This window comes from Colias croceus, chromosome 1, assembly GCF_905220415.1.
Source record: "Colias croceus chromosome 1, ilColCroc2.1".
In the NCBI taxonomy this organism is placed as follows: domain Eukaryota; kingdom Metazoa; phylum Arthropoda; class Insecta; order Lepidoptera; family Pieridae; genus Colias; species Colias croceus.
The window spans coordinates 7,962,369-7,982,316 of record NC_059537.1 but is presented as its reverse complement, the minus strand read 5'-3'; the positions used below and the strand labels follow the sequence as shown (position 1 = coordinate 7,982,316).

The 19,948-nt window shown below is 32.6% G+C and overlaps 1 protein-coding gene across 1 annotated transcript in view; it reads left to right on the top strand.

Annotated features, from left to right (window-relative positions):
• LOC123696790 (RING-box protein 2) overlaps positions 1-17,434 on the top strand; it is a 40,437-nt gene extending 23,003 nt beyond the window's left edge. Inside the window, exon 2 of the mRNA XM_045643192.1 lies at positions 17,188-17,434. Coding sequence (XP_045499148.1) covers positions 17,188-17,369 — 182 coding nt within the window. The 3' untranslated portion in view covers positions 17,370-17,434. The remainder of the gene's footprint in view (positions 1-17,187) is intronic.
• The last annotated feature ends 2,514 nt before the right edge of the window (positions 17,435-19,948 follow it).

Below are 19,948 nucleotides of genomic sequence, written 5' to 3'. Positions count from 1 at the left end.
TATTTTTTTATTTTTTATTTTTTTTATATAATTGAGGTAAAGCCTGAGGTATTTAATATTAAATAATACCTACGTAACCATGATATATTTGTAAGTACACATGTAAGTAGAACACAAAAGTCAAGCATTAAACATAATAATATTATGAACCGAACAAATATTCTAAATATATTATCTAAAATAAAATATGATAAATCGAAAAAATACAATAGATTTATTGATTTAAAAAAATATATCAAATATGTAGGGTAAAAATAAATCTCTTAGAATGTACTTTTTAATAAACTTTATTATAATATATGTATTAAAATCAAGACCTTCAACCCGCGTCTTTACAACCTTGGAGAGCCGTATTAATTTTTTGACGAAATGAAATATGTAGCTGATTTATTAATTCTGAAACCTGAAACAGAATAAGAGCTACTTAGAAAAATATGTTATAGAAGTTTTATATATCAACACAATATTACGGATACGGTAACTCCTATTTTAATACTAATAATGGTTTTTTTTTATATACGGGTTAACTCATAATGTTAAGTAGGTACCTATACGTATATCTTTAAAATTAATGAACATGTAATTTTATTTTGCGTTAAATTTATATTCAACTAGCGGTCCGCCCCGGCTTCGCCCGTGGTACATGTTTACGTTTTCTCTACATAAGATCCATCCTCGTACTTCAAGAAATATAATAAAAAAAGAATTATCGAAATCGGTTCAGCCGTTCTCGAGTTATGCGCTTACCAACACATTTTGCGATTCATTTTTATAAGATTATACGCATTTCATTGTGATACATTTTTAGTTGTGCATTTAATTAATTAAAACAGTCTAAACAAGGATAATGATTATGTACATTTATTACATACTAGCTGCTCCGCGCGGTTTCACCACCGTGGCTTCACCCCTGTTGATCGTAGCGTGATGATAGCCTATAACCTTCCTCGATAAATGGGCTATCCAACACCGAAAGAATTTTTCAAATCGGACCAGTAGTTCCCGAGATTAGCGCGTTCAAACAAACAAATAAACTCTTCAGCTTTATAATATTAGTATAGATTATGCGATATCTTTTAACTCTTCCATTTTTTAGGGTTCCGTAGCCAAAATGGCAAAAACGGAACCCTTATAGTTTCGTCATGTCCGTCTGTCCGTCTGTCCGTCTGTCCGTCTGTCACAGCCGATTTACTCGGAAACTATAAGTACTACAGTGATGAAATTTGATGGGAATATGTGTTGTATGAACCGCTACAAAAATATGACACTAAATAGTAAAAAAAAGAATTGGGGGTGGGGCCCCCCATACATGTAACTGAGGGATGAAATTTTTTTTTTCGATGTACATACCCGTGTGGGGTATCAATGGAAAGGTCTTTTAAAATGATATAAAGTTTTCTAAAAAACATTTTTCTTAAAGTGAACGGTTTTTGAGATATCAGCTCTCAAAGTCGTAAAAAGTATGTCCCCCCCCCTCTATTTTTATAACTACGGGGTATAAAATTCTAAAAAAAATAGAGGTGATGCATGCTAATTAACTCTTTCAACGATTTTTGGTTTGATCAAAGTATCTCTTATAGTTTTTGAGATAGGTTGATTTAACTGTAATTTATTATATTTGCTGCTACGGAACCCTTTGTGCGCGAGCCCGACTCGCACTTGGCCGGTTTTTTTTAAACAACAATTAAGTATTAATTAGTTTTGTGTTCATGAAATAATTTGCCTTTTTCGTTGTTTACCTTGAGTTACACGTTAGTTAATTACAGTTTCACCGCCAGTTACCAATATGAGATTTAAGTTTTGGAAGTAAACGTAGTACTTACCATGTACAACATATCAAAATGTATTTGTGTTTAACATTTTACCATAAATAATTTTTTTTTTTCTTATTTCACCATAAATAAATTTTATGTAAGGTTTTTTTGTTAAACATTTCTCTCTTGCATTTATGCGCAACATTATATAGATATTATCTTATCTAGTACCTATTACGGCAATTTACAAACAAATACGTAAATTGGAAACAATAGTTGAATATTCTGCTTTAATTTGAATGAAAATTGAAAAACAGTGCATAGTTTACATACTTACTTCGTTATTTTCCGTCTAATTACATTTCATGAGTAAATTAAAATTTTAAATGGAATGACGATAAAACAAATTGTATATTATCTAAGTAACATTCAATTGTTTCTTTACTGATAGATTTATTTTGTGCACTTATCTAGATTCATATAAAAAAACTAGCTGCTCCGCGCGGTGTCACCCCCGTGGCTCAATCCCTGTTGGTCGTGCGCGATGATATATAGCCTATAACCTTCCTCGATAAATGGGCTATCTAACACCGAAAGAATTTTTCAAATCGGACCAGTTGCAGTAGTTCCCGAGATTAGCGCGTTCAAACAAACAAACAAACTCTTCAGCTTTATAATATTAGTATAGATAAGACAATAAATGGTCATCATTTACTCGTATCAATTTTAATTATTATTTTAATATGATAACGATCGACGAGACACACCCCTTTTTAATGAGTCATGTTTTACGAAATACGTGTCTCCAAGGATTTACGTATGTGTCTGTTCCCTCTGTTCGGGTTATTGTAAATTTGCCACAAAGTTAATTCGTCACCTAAAAAAGTATGTGTAAATTTGCCACACTTTTATTTTTTTAAAGTTAATTCGTCACGATTTAATATCAAGTATTGTAAATTCGTCACATCGTTATTTTAAGTACAGATAGCAAAAAAATTAAACAATAAATTAATTTAAAATGTTTATTTCTTAATCAGTTTTAGATTTTCAACCTTACATGTAAAAAAATCACAGTCAAATTGGATGGCGATGGACTTTGTAAAAACATAAGGAAAAGCATAACAAAGATAAATTTTGCTAAAAACCAAGGAACATCTATTTTGTAAAGAGTATTATAAAGAGTATTACTTAATAAATATCTAATATCTACATTATTCTACATAGGTAATGGTAAAAAATCACAGTTCTCTCTATAAATATTTTTAAAATGTAATGAAATGAGAGCGGCTCTATAACTAATTAGACTGCCTCCTTGGTACAGTGGTTGACGCGTGAGCGTAAAACCGAGGGGTCCTGGGTTCGATTCCCGGTGGAGACGAAGAAAAAAAAATGTCTCGGTCTGGCAGGACACAGAAGGCTGATCACCTACTTGTCCCTAAAGAAAATCGATCAGTGAAACAGATGTGTAATGCATCTGCCCCTTACCCCACTTGGGGACATGGGACTTCACTTCACTATAACTAATATTTATCACAATCGTATAAAAATAAGGATAAAATATTTTTCACCTATTTTGTATACAGGGTGTAAGGGACAGCCTCCCGAAAACTTTAACCATGGAATCATTCTGAGCAATTTTCTCATAGAAAGCATAATATTGTGGAAATAAAAAAAAAATTTCAACCTCCCATACAAAATTAGCATCTCACTCGAAAATTTTGTATGGGAAGCCGAATTTTTTTTTTCATTTCCGCAATATGGTTTCTTTGGGAAAGTTGCTCAGAAAGATGACCTGAGTCCATGGTCAAAGTTTTCGAAAGACTGTCACTTACACCCTGAATGTTCTAAAAATATACAACAGTTATAAAAAATATTACTTAACATCTATATTATTCTACATAGGTACCTAATCGTAAGAATCACAGTTCTCTCTATAAATATTTTTTAAATGCAATGAACTAAAAGCGGCTCTACAATATTTATAACAATCCTATAAAAATAAGGATAAAATATTATTCTTTTATTTTAACAAGTAAAGATATTGCTCTTACTTTACTTAAATCATATCCTATAATATTAGAAAAACACAAAGCAAATAAAAATCAAAACTCAAACAGACTAGCGCGTTTCATGATCATGACAATTAATAAATCACAGTTAAAATCACATTAATTATTTTTATAAGTCAACTTTCGTTTTCCATAAAAATAAAAATTCTAATACATAAAAAATCATTTCAAACTTTTAAAAAGCGCAAATCAATTTGACTCAATAATGAATTTACCTTATGTTATTGATGAATTTACCTTATGTGAATGATGACTGTAATATTAAAATGTAAATCATTATATTGCTGGTTTCATCGCAGGCTGAAAGGTATAATTCACTTGCCTTGCTTGCTGGCGGTACTTTACTACTTGTGGCAAATTTACAATAACCCGAATATACCTGTGACGAACTTACACATACTTTTTAAGGCATGTGACGAATTTACTTTCAATGTATGGAGTTTTTAAAACGTGACGAATTAACTTTGTGGCAAATTTACAATAACCCGTCTGTGCTGTTCCTGCTATTGATGATTGTAAATAATAAAATTTGCTTAATTAAATACCCATGCGGTTTTGCGACATTCATTTGCCATTAAAACGTATTGCAAATAAATACTGTGACTGAAAATGTATTCGATGTAACGTGTAAAGTATATGTATGTAACTATTACGAAGTATTTTCCGTTTATCTTTTTTTCGTCTCAATTCAATTTTTAGAAGTGATTTACGATTATATATTGTATGCGACGTTTCCATGAATATGCCACTTACGAGATCTGCGTTGTTAAACATTATGCGTGCAATACTCAATTGCTTGGATAGAATGATAGGCCAATCTTGTTATGCGCCGCTATATTCAGCTGAACAATCAAGAGACAGACTCAGAGATTAAAATCTTTATGTTTTCTTATTTGGAACAATATATCTCGTAATATTGTATACGCCTGCAATGGTGTGTGTAGTTTTATTACTTACCTACGTCATTTTACGGCCTTTAAGGAAAATTTTGGCAACCGCAATTTTTATTAATTTACTAGCTTCCGTCCGCGCGGAAAAATTAAGAAAAGTTAAGATTTTCTTTTTTCTACGTATTTTTTCGGGATAAAAAGTATCCTATTTTATGCCCAGGATAATAAAGAATAATTATACCAAGTTTCATCGAAGTCGAACCATTAGTTTTCTCGTGATGCCTGAACATACAGACAGACAGACAGACAAAAATTTTTTTAATCATTTTTAATGGATTTGGTATCGATCCAGTAACACCCCCTGCTATTTATTTTTTCAATATTTTCAATGTACAGAATTGACCCTTCTACAGATTTATTATAATACTAGCTTTCGCCCGCGACTCCGTCCGCGCGGATGTCGGTCTTCGCGTGGATGGTTTATTTCTCCATTTTGAGTAACTCTGACATCTTATAAATATCTATTGGACCCAAATACGGCTAGGCCTATAATAATACGCAACGTGTGTTCGCGGTTCTACAGAAAAACGTCTATGGATAAAACTGAAAAATTAAGTTTAATTTTTTTCTACGTATTTTTCCAGGATAAAAAGTATCCTATTTTACGCCCAGGATAATAAGGTATAATTATACCAAGTTTCATCGAAATCCAACCGTTAGTTTTCACGTGATGCCTTCACATACAGACAGACAGACAGACAGACAGACAGACAGACAGACAAAAAATTTTTTAATCACATATTTGGGTTTGGTATCGATCCAGTAACACCCCCTGGTATTTATTTTTTCAATATTTTCAATGTACAGAATTGACCCTTCTACAGATTTATTATATGTATAGATATAGATATGTATAGATGTTCGACTAACTTTCCACTCGCGTGCTAGCCGTTAGGTCGTATTGAACTTCAGGATTTTCGAATATCGCGATATACCTACTATGTGACTGAAAATACTGCGATAGTGCCCCTCGTATTTCTGGGATAAAATATTATTTTTGGACTTGTGATTTGAGATTCCATCAGTGTAGTGGAAGTTTAATTAAAATATTATCCTAAATAACATAAGGAGAGATATAGACACACAATAAAATATAAAAGAAATTGTTTATGATGTCATATTATGAAAATAATGTTATCAAAGCACCAGTTAAAACCACATGGAAAACCGGTTTGAAAAAAATGTACTGAAAATCGTTCGATAAGTTTCATAATATTTCAATGAAATTCCCGCTATTTCATGTATTCCGTCGTCGTTCATAATGCACATGGGGCTAAAAATACCCAATGCGTGAGCTACGTCACGTGCGCATGTTGAACTTTTAGAATATAGGTATACCTTCATATTCGTCATAGAGCATAGATGCCGAAAGTTGGCGTGGGCCAGCCCCGCCTCTACACACACAGAGACGTTTCGTCACACGCAATACGTCAGACACGTCCAGAAACCGAAAGGATTTTAAAGGCGCGCGTGACTCGACCAATGTATTTATCTTTATTGCAATTGATGGACACATGCAATATTTCTAAATTGTTTATACATCTTTTATTAAGTGAGTTCAACAATTCATTGTCGGTATTGCACATTTTTATGTTTTCGAAGATACGTTGTTCTTTTCATTTAATTTTTAAAACGCGTTAACAGTTGAATTTGCTTTATTTCATCTTCATAATATGATATGCTTGAATTGTTAGTAGTGGTAGAGACACTTTTTGATTTCGTTCTGGTTATTCTGTTCTGTTCTTATGACCTTTCACATAATAATTCAATTGTTACTACTTCATAGATAGGTTTGATAAGTGAGTTCTGATGAGTAAATGCTTTTTAAAAATTATAACAATAATATCACTCCGTCGTTGGCCAGTAATAAATTAAATATTATTGCTTGTTTATCGTTGAGATCTTATGTATTGGTTTATCGCCTGCCTTGTGTATTGCAATAAATATCAAAGCTTCTTTTTACGTGCGTTACATCATTCATCATCCGAACGAGCATCGATCGCCTCTGCTGGTCCTTAACCGTGCAGTACGCTCCGCATTCACACAAAGACGTTTTAACAGACATACATACATTCACAAACACACATGACGTGTCGAATTCAAAAAGCCAGTGGAATATTACTAGCGCCATGCGCCAGCAGGGCCAGCTAGCGTTCTCGAACGTTCTTGTATGGAATGCACGGATTGACGGTCGCCCCTCCTCCGAAGAAAGTCTGCTACAGTTGATATTAATAAAGAGCTCTTTGTTGTGCATTTGTCGCACGCGTTATTATATTCACCGATAGGATAATTGGGACAATCTTTTAGTGTATCATACTTAAGTCAGAATGCTTCTTCCTAACATTATTTGCATCCTTCTATGCATATAAGTTGATCGGTTAACCGGTGTCTTATGACGTATTTTGTGTCCTGAAATCAGCAATAAACAAAGTGTCAGACGTTTGTTTAGTATGGTACGTCGTCATTCTCGGTTTATTTCCGAGACGCTTTGATAAAAGACTATATATAACGATAGCACTGTGCGGATACTTATGTGACACATACATGTGTTTCCTAGGCGGGAGTGTCTTATCTTATCAATTAATTTAGATAAAAACTGATTAAAAATTTCCATCAAGATGAGGGAAAGTTGTGACATTAAACGTTTCATTCAAAAGATGAAGAAATATGAAAATAATTTCCATCAAGTAGTCACCAGCGTGTGTGTGATGCATGAATATGGCAGGTAAAACATATTTCGATATAAAGAAATACTTAACCCTTTTTTAATATTTAGTCACCACTTTTAGCTAAAAGCATTTAGTCACCAACTCGGAAACACCTTGAATGCACAAGACGAGAATGTTTTAATGAATGAAATTCATTCCTTTCAATCGGAAAATAGCAATTTAAACTTTTCCACTTGTAAATTATACATCGCAATGTAGAGCAAGTGATTTTATAAGTCAGTTGATTGAAGCCCACCCTTTAGTGGGTTGGTAGGTGTGGCACTTGCGAGGAGTGTGTGCCGGGCGCTGGCTGGCACTTGGCAGTAGACGATATCCGTCCTTGTGTCTGGTAGCCCCGTGTTGCGTAAGGACTGACGAAGGTCAGGGAAGCCGAACCCCACTCAACGCGTCGTGCATACACACGTACACAATTATATATTTTACACTTGAAAATATTTTATTGACAATATAATGTTATTATCGTGAATGCAGCGATAAGATAAACTTAACCGTAACCGTAAATTCTATAGAAATTCACACGTCCTGTAGAAGGGTACCGTGGCAAAAAATTTAACAAATTATTTTTATTGTGGTGGTTCTTCAGTCTGTATAAACATTTTGCAACAGATGTTAGGTTCAGTTTTTCATATAAAAGGTACATCAGTTGCTTGTTGCTACTTATAAAATTTATCAGTTGAATAAACCAACAAATTGTCATGGAAAATAGTGAATGAATGGTTACAATTTTGTACAAAATATGAATGTATGTATACACGAGTAGTTTGTAATTTTTCGAGAAGTAGCTTTGTAACTTTTTATTAGACTTTTTAATTACTATTGGATATTGATAAAATTCCAGAAACGGATAATAATAATCATTAATCAACATCTATTTTTTAATTTCAGTGCATATGGAATTACCCATAAAAATAGGTTTATGTGATACAATAAAATTAATGTACTAATGTTACGTAAGTACTGAATATTTTATAGCACCAGCTGAAACAAAAACAACACCCATTACTCATTCCTCATCCATAATAAAATATAATACCGGTACACTTTCATTTAAATAAGTCATTCTATTTTATTTATAGTATCAACGGAATGCATTAATTACTAAAGTACATAGGTACATATTTTCTTTATGCTCAGTAATTTTCTCTACGATGCTCTTTTTGTTACGCGTCTATAGAACTCCTTGAGGTTATACGAGTTTTGCCATTGTTAATACTGTAATAATTTATTAAATTAAACATAGAATCAACATTGATATGAGTAGTATATATAGGACTATTTTTTAGTATTGATCTTTTCCTACAATTGCACTTTAAAAAAACAAGTGATAACTGCGTTAAAAACGACCGACTTCAAACTTGCACTTGCAAAATTTACAAATACAGACAAAAATGCTCATAAAATAAAAACTACTGGGCCTATCCGAATAAAATTTTTATGGGACCAATTCGACACCATCCCGCATCGAACAAAAAAAAGAATCACGTAAATCGGTTCAGAAACCTCGGAGTAATCGGTGTACATACATAAAAAAAACATACCGACCGAATTGATAACCTCCTCCTTTTTTTTTGAAGTCGGTTAATAAAATAATTAAGTACACTATATTTTGTATTGACATAATCGTTAGGCAAACAAAAATTTTGATATCGAAGATAAAAGCCATTCATAAATTTAAATTATGTATTACATATGAATTTATACATATAGCTCTCCCAATCCGTGTAAAATTAACACTATAATAAGTTCGTGTGATAGTTTTATTAGATTTGTCAATATGTACTTGTAATAAAAAATATTCAAGAGTTTTTCGTCCTAACTGTGTATGACATAGTTAAAGAAGCAAATAATCTGCACAAACCAGCTCAAACGTTCCTTGTTATCCCTAGTTCTATAATCTATACCTGTGCAATATATCGTGATTCAGCACGTTAGGTTTGTTCGTAAAAACTGTGCCTCAGACAGGTTACTGCACGTTGCACTAAATATGGATCCCCGACATAAATGCTGATGCTATTTCTGGTTTATCCTCTCATACACTTTAAAAATATACGAGATATTGAGAGGTTTAAGACCTGTGTCAAACCTCTGGAAACTGTGGAAACCTAACTATAATGATTTAGGAAGTTACGTTTAATATCGAAGTGATATTTACTGGTCAATATATTGGCAAATGTTTGCATGTCAAAGTGTTTATGTAAAACATATTTACGAAACCGAGACAAAGGCAAGCGCCGTTCAATGTAAATTTTGGTGAACTCTTATTATGAATAATATGTTAATAGCTTGTAAGTGGGGACACAGTTTCGACGTAGGTTCACGTGCTTGTGAAAATTAGCAAGTAACTTGTTTAATTCAAATCACGTCATTGTCAGATTTGTGTATGATGTTATTGTTTTTCCTAAACTGTTTAGTATTCATTTGCGCTGAACATTATTTTTTTTTTTAATATTAGATTTGTATCAATATCTTTAAATGCACTGTTTTTACGATTGCTTTTGTAAAACGAGTTTTTATGAAATACAACAAAATATGTTTACACATTTTTATGCCATTAACAAATATAAATAAATTCTATATTGTCTGTACAATAATATATCAAAGTCAACGTATTTGAGTGATAAATCGGATTATCTTTAAAGCTTCATTGTGCATGCAACACTTTAATCAACCAATACGGGCTGCAGTCTGCCTGCATGTCTTCTCTAATATGTTGGTAATTGGTATGCAACGTGCATAACATACACATTTTTTGTGCTTTTTGTTAAAAGATTTGCGTTTTATCTTGTTAATTTATCGTCGACTCTTTTATGCACAATCTCTTTTTTCCATCTTCGTCATTTACTCTTCTCTATAATACGTGATATGTAATAGGTTATGGTCAAATACTCATTTCCATTTAAACATTTAGCACTGATCAAATAAAAAAAATGAAGTTATGTCTCGGTTATAAAAATTTACATAAAAATTTAAATATTGAACCAAAAATCCAAGAGACTTATAAAATGTAGAGCGGTAGTATCAACTATCAGGTATGTAGTTCATACATACATTTTTATTTTTTATCCAAATAATGAAATGTTATAGTATGTATATTTATTGCCAAAACAGGAAGCATTTTGTAGAACGCATGCATTTTTTTATTTTGAATTCAAATCCTTTATTTATAAAAATTCACGATGTGAAGTGATTTATATTTTATAGTATTTATATTGTACTATGAAAATATTTCCTATAAAATTTATAATTCAACAAAATTGACTTGATGGAAAAAAACCTGAAAGAAACGTAGGTGCGTCTTGTAACAAATTATTATTGTTATTGAAACAAATCAGATGTAGCAAACCAGTGATAGTGAATAATTGTTAATGAACAGTAAGTACACTCACCGGCACGGAATCTTGGCCACTTCAAATTTCTGCGAAAAATTACACTATTTCTTTTCTACTACAAAATTCAATAAAAATTTAATCAACACTAGTTAATGTAATGTGTTTACAAACTTTTAGTAATAATTGGAAGTTTATAAGAAGTTCTACAGCGTAGATATGAATTAAACAAGAATTTACGCTTTTCCTGTGAATTTTAAATGATTTCTTTAAAAAATCACAAAAATTAGAAAAAAGCGTTTCCATAAAAAAAATTCAATCTTTTATTACTGGGTGTTTCCTTCTCTTGCCTGAAACACTGCTTACATCCTTTCTGGCATACTCTAGAATACATTTTTGATGTCCACTTGAGCTATAGTGTACCAAACGGCCCTAGCTGTTTTTCTAAGCTCATCTTACATTGGTGGTGGGTTGGAATCGAATTTTATGTTTTTTTTAAGCATGTTCCAGATGTGTTCTATAGGATTAAGATCCGAGCTACGAGCTGGCCACTCCAATTTTTCAATAATAACCTCTTGAAGGTACTCTTATACGCTTCGTACGACATGCGGACGTGCGTTAAAGTGTATTAGTAGCAATCTTTCATCACTGATAAACCTGTTATAGGGCTGAACATGTTTTTGGAGAATTTCCTCGACGTACCTGATCAAATTTAAGTCATTACTTACGATAAATAACACCACACGAGCATCCAAACTTATACCTCCCTATACCATTATTGACTCTCCATGGAAAATCGCCGTTTGAGTTGTGGTGATGGATGAAAACCTCTCTTATCGTCTCCGCTATACTGACTCTTGGCTATCAGAAGCTCGTAAAGTGCCTCGTCACTCATCTGTGAACACCACACGAGCGCACTGGCTGTGGGTCCAGTTTTCATGTTCTCGCGCAAAACGAAGACGTGCTTCTCTGTGATGTCTGAGGAGTTCTGTACGGCGTGCTGGTCTGCAAACATTCAAATTAACTTCCTTCATTAGTCTTCTCACTGATTGCTCACCCAAATTTATTGTCCTGGTGTTTTGGAGCCGGTGGCGTATCTCAAAAACTTTCAGAAAGCCATTTCTGAGTATCTCTTGACCAATAAACCGGTCTTCTCGAGCTGATGTGCACCTCACGCTTCCACTTCCTGGTCTGCACGTGTAGCTGCCAGTCTCCTGCTATCTTTTCCATGCATAGTCCATAGCTGAACGTCGTACTTACTGTACATTAGGTACTTTATGTTGTGGCAGTCTTTGGTCTAATACTGTGATGGCCTGTGCAGGCTGTTGAGATGCTAACGGCATTTTTTATTGTTTGCTATGATCATTGACTACAGCACAACAATAACAATATCTTAAAAAGGCATAACCGATATCGAAAAAAGTTTAAAACGAACAATTCGTAACTTCGGCTTAACCGCACAAATCACAAATTTCGACTAACTCTTAAAAAGTGGTAAAAGATTATTCTCAAACTTAATGATTTCTTGACATAAAATTAAAGAAATAATATGTTAACATATCTGTATACAAAAAAATCGTGAAAAGCACTTCAAACATTTTTTATCGGCAAATTTGTAAGTGGCCAAGATTCCGTGCCGGTGAGTGTATATTGTACACAAAACTAATAAATAAGGATGTTATAGAAGGCAAGCCAAGAAGACCGCCTTTTTTATACCATGAAATTTTTCATGGTATAAAAAAGGCTTGATTTTTTTTAATACTTGCTCTAAACCATCAAAAAATTACCGTCCCACTTATGAACGTCCACGGATAATTTTTCCATTTAAAAAAACTTCCATTACGCCTTATGCTATTATGCTGAAAATCTAAAGCGAATATTGATTATGACGTATACGTGGGTAAAACATTGTCCTCATATGAATCATAATCGTATAACGACCTTGTATATATTTTCAGCAAAGGTTCAGCACAACTGGGGAACTTAACAAATACAAATGTAGGACGGGCATATTTACACACACATACAATCATTCATACAGTAATACAACACATTCAAACATACGAATGCGATATTGTGTATGTGTTAACTGTTAATCAATACTCGGTTCTTAATTATTTAGTCAGATAGTTTGTAGTGTGCGTACAAGTGCACTAATGGTACCTATATGGTAAATATTGGTTTGTTTAAAAATGCTTTGTGCATATTTAATAAAACACTTCAAATATTGTGTGACGGTTAATACTTGTATAGGTTTTATTAACGTCACCACCTACTTTGAACATTTATATCACTTCAGTCACCATCACATACTTGATATTCATAGATCTAAAAGCTTAATTACGTTGTGTTAAAGCGCTATTAGTTCTCTGGAAAGGTGGTATCATTATGGCAATCCTGGCGCTTGAGATCATGATCAAATGTACAAATTGGCCGCAAAGCCTAACAGATATCTTAGCATCGCTGGCGCCGATGTCGCCGACAGTGGTCGGTCGTGAGTCGTGATACACGCTCATCCGATCTTATATTAGCAGTCCAGTAGCTCGAAGAAATTATATGCGTCTTAAGTATTATCGTTGTAACTATATTAGTACCCTGATATTTCTTTGAATTGTATCTGTGACGTACCTAGTTGCAGTTATTCTGCAGAAAATGTAGGTATAGGTATTAATAGGTGTAGAGGAGTTTCCTAAAAATCTGGTTATTACTCTCCCGTTGAAATATTATTTTGTAACGTAATAATGGAGTATTTCCATTTGTCTTTTCACTTACACTTAACACAGATTGCTATGTTTGCTTATAGTAACCATACTTTCTAAATATCCTTGAATCAATATACGCTCGGGTACATTATTTTGTACCTACGAGTTTTTTCCTATTTCCATCACGTTTTAGGATGAATATACAAACTGCTCTATTATTTACTGTTAATGTTAAATACCCCCATTGGATTTCTTCCAACATTAATTTTTTGTTCTTCTGTATGAATGCATCAAAAAAAAGATACCTAAGTACCTATATGATTTTAGGAATCTGAAAAAGGTTTTATCTTGGATAAAAATTAATAATTATTATAAATATGTATTCATTCAATTAAACATCCTTTTCAGTACTCTAACTCGTAATGACCCTATTTTTTTATGAAAAGTGAGGACATAGTTATTCCATAAATATACGTCAGAAGATCAATCACCTCGTACGCTTTTGGATAATAATATATCTAGGGCACAACTCCAGCCAAGGAACAGTCTCGATGCAAATCGACCTGAATTTCGGCTCATTTATTTACGACGCTGTAATATTATTTCATGAAAATGTATTGTTTATTTTGAAGGGAAACTTCTTTAGGCGCCTTGAGAGTAAAATTTCAAAGTCGCGTCATGGCAATACCGTAACGTCTCCATGTAAGGCGACGATTTTGGTATCTTTGAATCTTGCCAAAGATGTTTCACTTCTGACACGTGTGCTCGGCACACACGTTTTTTTTATTTAACACTAAATCTAATTATTAAATTCAACCTTTAAAACGCATGATAAACAAAAGTTATGTTCGAAAACTAAATGGAACACGAGTTCCCACACGGATATTTACATACGGCTCAATATTTATTAAGCGATATGTAATATTTGCACACTTTAATAATTACATAAAATAAGACAATTTAAAAACAAGTGACAAAAGCTTTAAAATTTACTGTTAACAAAATATATAAGGAAAAGAAAAACACTTGAACTATCAAACCTGACTGATTTTGAAGTTTTATATTTTCTCATACCTACATGTGCATATGGTATATGATTGGATGTATATTTGCTTGGTATTTACATAGTAAATGTTGTGTTGGAAGGAATGACGCCATTACTTGGCTTTGTGTATTTGCACAATTATACTGTTTGCTATACTGAGTATTTTGCGACAAATTATATCTCGTCTCATATCTAGGAAGCGTGAAGGCCAAGGCTTCAATTCTGCTTCTCGTAAAATAGTGATATAAGATGTATAACAAGCACGCCCGTAAAGTTAGGTCAGCTCCAAAAATTACGTGATGTATGTTAACTTTAAATTCGTGGTTTGAATTAAATAATCCTTATATGATTCACCATCATCATCAACAGCCCATTTATGTTCCCACTACTGGAACACGGACCTCCAATGAGAGAAATTATATGACAACATCCTTTTCTATTAGTCCTATCCTACTAATATTATAAATGCGAAAGTTTGTGAGGTTTGTTACTCTTTCACGTAAATACTACTAAAATCTATACTAATCTATACAAATATTGTAAATCTGAAGTTTGTTTGTTTATTTATTTGTTTGAACGCGCTAATCTCGGGAACTACTGGTCCGATTTGAAAAATTCTTTCAGTGTTAGATAGCCCATTTATCGAGAAAGGCCACAGGCTATATATCATCACGCTAAGACCAACAGGATCGGAGCAATGCGGGTGAAACCGCGGGGAACAGCTTGTAAAATATATAATACCATAAGTAATTTACTTTTTTTGCTAATGCAGTCAATTAGCGAAGCAAATTAACAACACGACTAAATATATCACAATTTAAGAGGGTAAACATTAAATTGTTATCGGAATGAGTAAAGAGTTTATTTTCTGGAAATATTCTAAGAATCTAATTAGAATATGCTTAACAATATAAGCAGTTCCAAGTTGTGATCTGGTATATTTTACTTAAACATTTTATGGTAAATTATATTTTAATATTTCCACTTTTCAATAAAAGAGACTAGCATAACTGTAAATTGTAATCGAATTCGTCGCGATTCGGCGCATTTCCGACTAGAATGTGGTTCACTCTATTTTCAGCGGCAATCAACTAATTCTAGGCATTTTCCATACTAATTTTGAAACCATCGTTAATTTTTAATAGTTTCCGATTCCGCCGTATCGACGTCAATGCGACAGTTGCAGTTTTTCAGACATTATAAGAAGTTTAAAAATATTTTTTTTATACTACTAGCGGTCCGCCCCGGCTTCGCCCGTGGTACATATTCACGTTTTCTCTACATAAGAACCATCCTCGAACTTCAAGGAATATTATAAAAAAAGAATTAACGAAATCGGTTAAGCTGTTCTCAAGTTATGCGCTTACCAACACATTTTGGGATTCATTTTTATATATAAGAAGATTAATCAATAAAAAATATATTATGCATAATATGTTCCGCATAAATTAAAATCTGATATTGATTACAAAGCGTTCAGTATTATGGCTAGTTATTTTCAAATGTTAATTTAAATGTTTAGTTCAATCACATGTTAAATAAAAAATAGCGAAATACCCCAGGCGTGAATTGGTACCGACTTGGTAGGTCACGGCGGCGGCGTGACAAGCATCCGGCAATGTCACATTAATATTCACATTTCATAGAATTTGTTTTTAAACTTTTCTAACTCCCAACTTGTTTAATTGAAGGAGGTTGATCATGAAATAGAAAGCGACGACGGCTTGTTTAACATTCGTCAATTAGTTAAAAGTGATATGTAAGAGTAATGCAAATATTCTCGTAACCGTAGAATGTGTTGACTCAATAGTTATTCATATTTTAAACGCTCTTCTTATAAAAGGTAATGATACCCACATAACAAAAACACCTTACCTCGTAATGTTTAGCAAATTGCTAAGGCTTCGAAGGCCACCACCCTTATTGATTTAGCTGCTCTGGGTCAAGTTTATCATTAGCCATAAACAGAATATTTTCTTCATTTAAGTACAATGATATGTGATACATATTTCTGGATAAATCCAAGACGAAATACTGTGTAAATAACATAACTTAAATTATACCACATTACTTGCTGTTAACTAGCATTAAATGGACAATTATTGAAGTAATTTATTGTATAGGTATACTTATTGTATTATTCATTAGCTCTATTACACAACAAAAACAACGCGGATAATTATGAAAATAATAATGTTTAAAATAAAATTATAATTTAATGGCGCCTTTATGAAATAAACAACATTATTGCTATTACAGCGACTTTAAGAATGCTGCGTAGTGGCGTCGGACCATGATTAGCAATGATTATTTTACTCCCCTCATTATGTCAGCAATGATTCCATGTTTTCTAATTTGATTGGATGTTAAGTGATGTGCTAATGCGATCATAAAATGTAATCATTACCACACGCCACCATTACTTAGGATATGGAAACTTTACGAACGGAAACGTTTAATCACCTTTCATACGTGACTTTCTTGATTGATCTCCTATAGTTACAATATCAAAATATTTGTAATAAAATCATTATAATATTTTCCACAGTGGTTGACGGGGGAAATTTACGAAAGATCGATACCTTTATGTTTTTATTTGTTTTTTGTTCCAGATGCTTGTTTGCGTTGTCAAGGAGAGAGCAAGAAGGACTCGTACGGGAAGCAGGACTGTGTCGTGGTGTGGGGGGAGTGCAACCACAGCTTCCATTTTTGCTGCATGTCTCTTTGGGTGAAACAAAACAACCGCTGCCCTCTATGTCAACAGGAATGGTCCATACAGAGAATGGGCAAATAGACATTAACACTTCATATAAATTCCGTATCACACCTTGCGATTTTCAAATAAACTCATGGTATTCACGTTTTCGTTTTTATTTTTATATCTTACTATCCTACTACCTATCTGTTGTAGGTAAGCTATCTTTTCTATAACATATCATAACAATTTTAAAATCTAAATCAAATAGGTTACCCATAGTGCTAACTTGTGCACACGATGACCCTTCGCTGTATCCAGGTTCTATTTATAAATGAGTACAGTTCGTTCGACGCATTTACCTGGCTTTAATGAGTTAACAGTTTAATGCACGAAGACGACCAGCGATGCCTAATGATTCTAGCCAGTCTAGACTTTAGATAAAGAATGTGGTTATGTGAGCCTAAAATAGCTAGGTGCTCCATTACACGCGGCTAGTTAGATGACAGCGGTTAATCTGATGGTTTGCTGATTTCTTTAACAAAACTCGATGTGTTTACGTAATTTGAGAATGTAGATAACAGTATACGCTTGTGGTAATCGCCATGAATATTGTTTGGTTTAACAGATTAGGTGAAAAAGATAGGGTGCAAAAAATGTGCCATTTTGAATCTTAAACACCGCCTAGTAGTTAGTACTATAATAGATACAAAGTCGTATCTAATAAATCACGGAAGTCCAAATAGTAATTAATCATGATTAGTTGGAAATAAATAACCGCACATATCTCTATTGTTTGCTTTCACATAATTGAAAGCTTGATAAACATGTCGGCTATTTTTTTCTTTCATTAGTATCTAAAAACAAAATTACGTCTGATGTAGGTTTTTTTAGTTTTTTCATTAAATATCTTTTGTGAACTTGTGTTGTTCAAAGAATGATTAAACAAAATTTTAAGCCAATTTTTATACAAAAAAGTGTTATTTCAATAAAAGTTACGATAAAAATCCATAACAATTTGGAAATTTTGTGAATTTTTAAGAATTACAGTGTAATAGATAACGAACACCTATTGTTACTAAAAATAATTACAAAAAATTCTTAACTGCAATGACTTCGCACAGTCGCGTCGTATCCCTGCAATACCTGCAAATAAACCGTATAATTATCCTCTTTTTAAAACTATTTTTTGCCATGTAGAAACCATGACTTTGTTCTTGTGGTCATTTGAGTATCTTCCGTAAGGTATTAGAAAAGTGCAAGTCATGTTCACAATTTTAATGTTTCCCTTCATTCATTAGATAAAAATGTGTAAGTACCTAAATTTATTAAATACAAAAATACCTACGTACTAACTTGTATGAATTAAATATTTTCTTTTTATACCGCAGCTAAAGTTATTCAGTAAATCAGTAGGTAGTTTAATATCGAATTATATATTTATAACACGACATTCCATGTTAGAAAAAATACCATACCACACACACCTTTTTAATTTACAGATACTAAATAGTTCCTTCTTGTGTTCGTTAGGTATACGGAAATCGTATTGTGCGTAAGCATAACAATAAGAACATTCGAGAACTATAGAACATTTAACATGCACCTAAGAGAATATCTGCGCAGAGGTGACAAGTTAAACGTGAGGAGTGCATGAATATTCATAGATCATGCTTTTCAATTGTATGTTGGTGGAATATGCGCAATAGACAAGATGTGGGGTGCCACACCATATTAATTACAGATGCAATAAACGTAATAGATATTTGTTTATTAATGAGCGCATTATGGAATTTTACTCCTGGGACCTGTATAAACCGTGTATCTATATATTACACATGTACCTACGTGAGGTATGGAAAAATCCAAAGAGTCAATTTATATAAGCAATTGATAGACGCAATGTCATATTAATTTGGACTGCTGTATTGATTCGCATTTTCAAACTATGTTGCGGCATAAACAGACATCTTGACTGAATAAACATGTTTTGCAGAATTAAATGACTAAAATTGACGTAAACAATATAAACTTAGTCTATTTTCGCTCTCTTTTGTTTGAACAAGGGCTGTTGAAGCTAAACTTCAAAAACAGATTTAACTTTTTTACAATTTTTAGATTAATTTTTATTGGTATATAAAACTCTTAGATAAAACTTATTTGTGATTGCCAAAATGGCTGATAATATTATCGGAAAGCAATCAAAATTTAAAATTTAAATAATTAATTGATTATTTATTTGTACATGATACATCATAAAATTAGTATTTTATAATTAATACTTGTGCGTGTCGTTGTATACATAATACATATAATATAATAATGAGATGTAGTATCATAATTCATAAGTATGATAACTGTGTAAGGGCTGAGCCGAATCAAGATCTACTGCCTACCTAAGTAAATTGTAGGATTTATTTATCTTTAAAATATGTTTGAGTATATATTATGTATGGATTTATGATTTTTTTTCGTTTTACGATAATTACAAATTAATTTAAATAAAATATACAAATAATCGCAATAATTCTTGGATATAAAACAAAATTTGTAACGGCATGTTAATATTTAATAACAATGTTCCTGCGCAATTTTTGTCTATCAAAATTACATGTACAATCTCATGACCTAGATTTTAACGGCACTAAAAGTATAAAGAACAATAGGTAACATTCTAT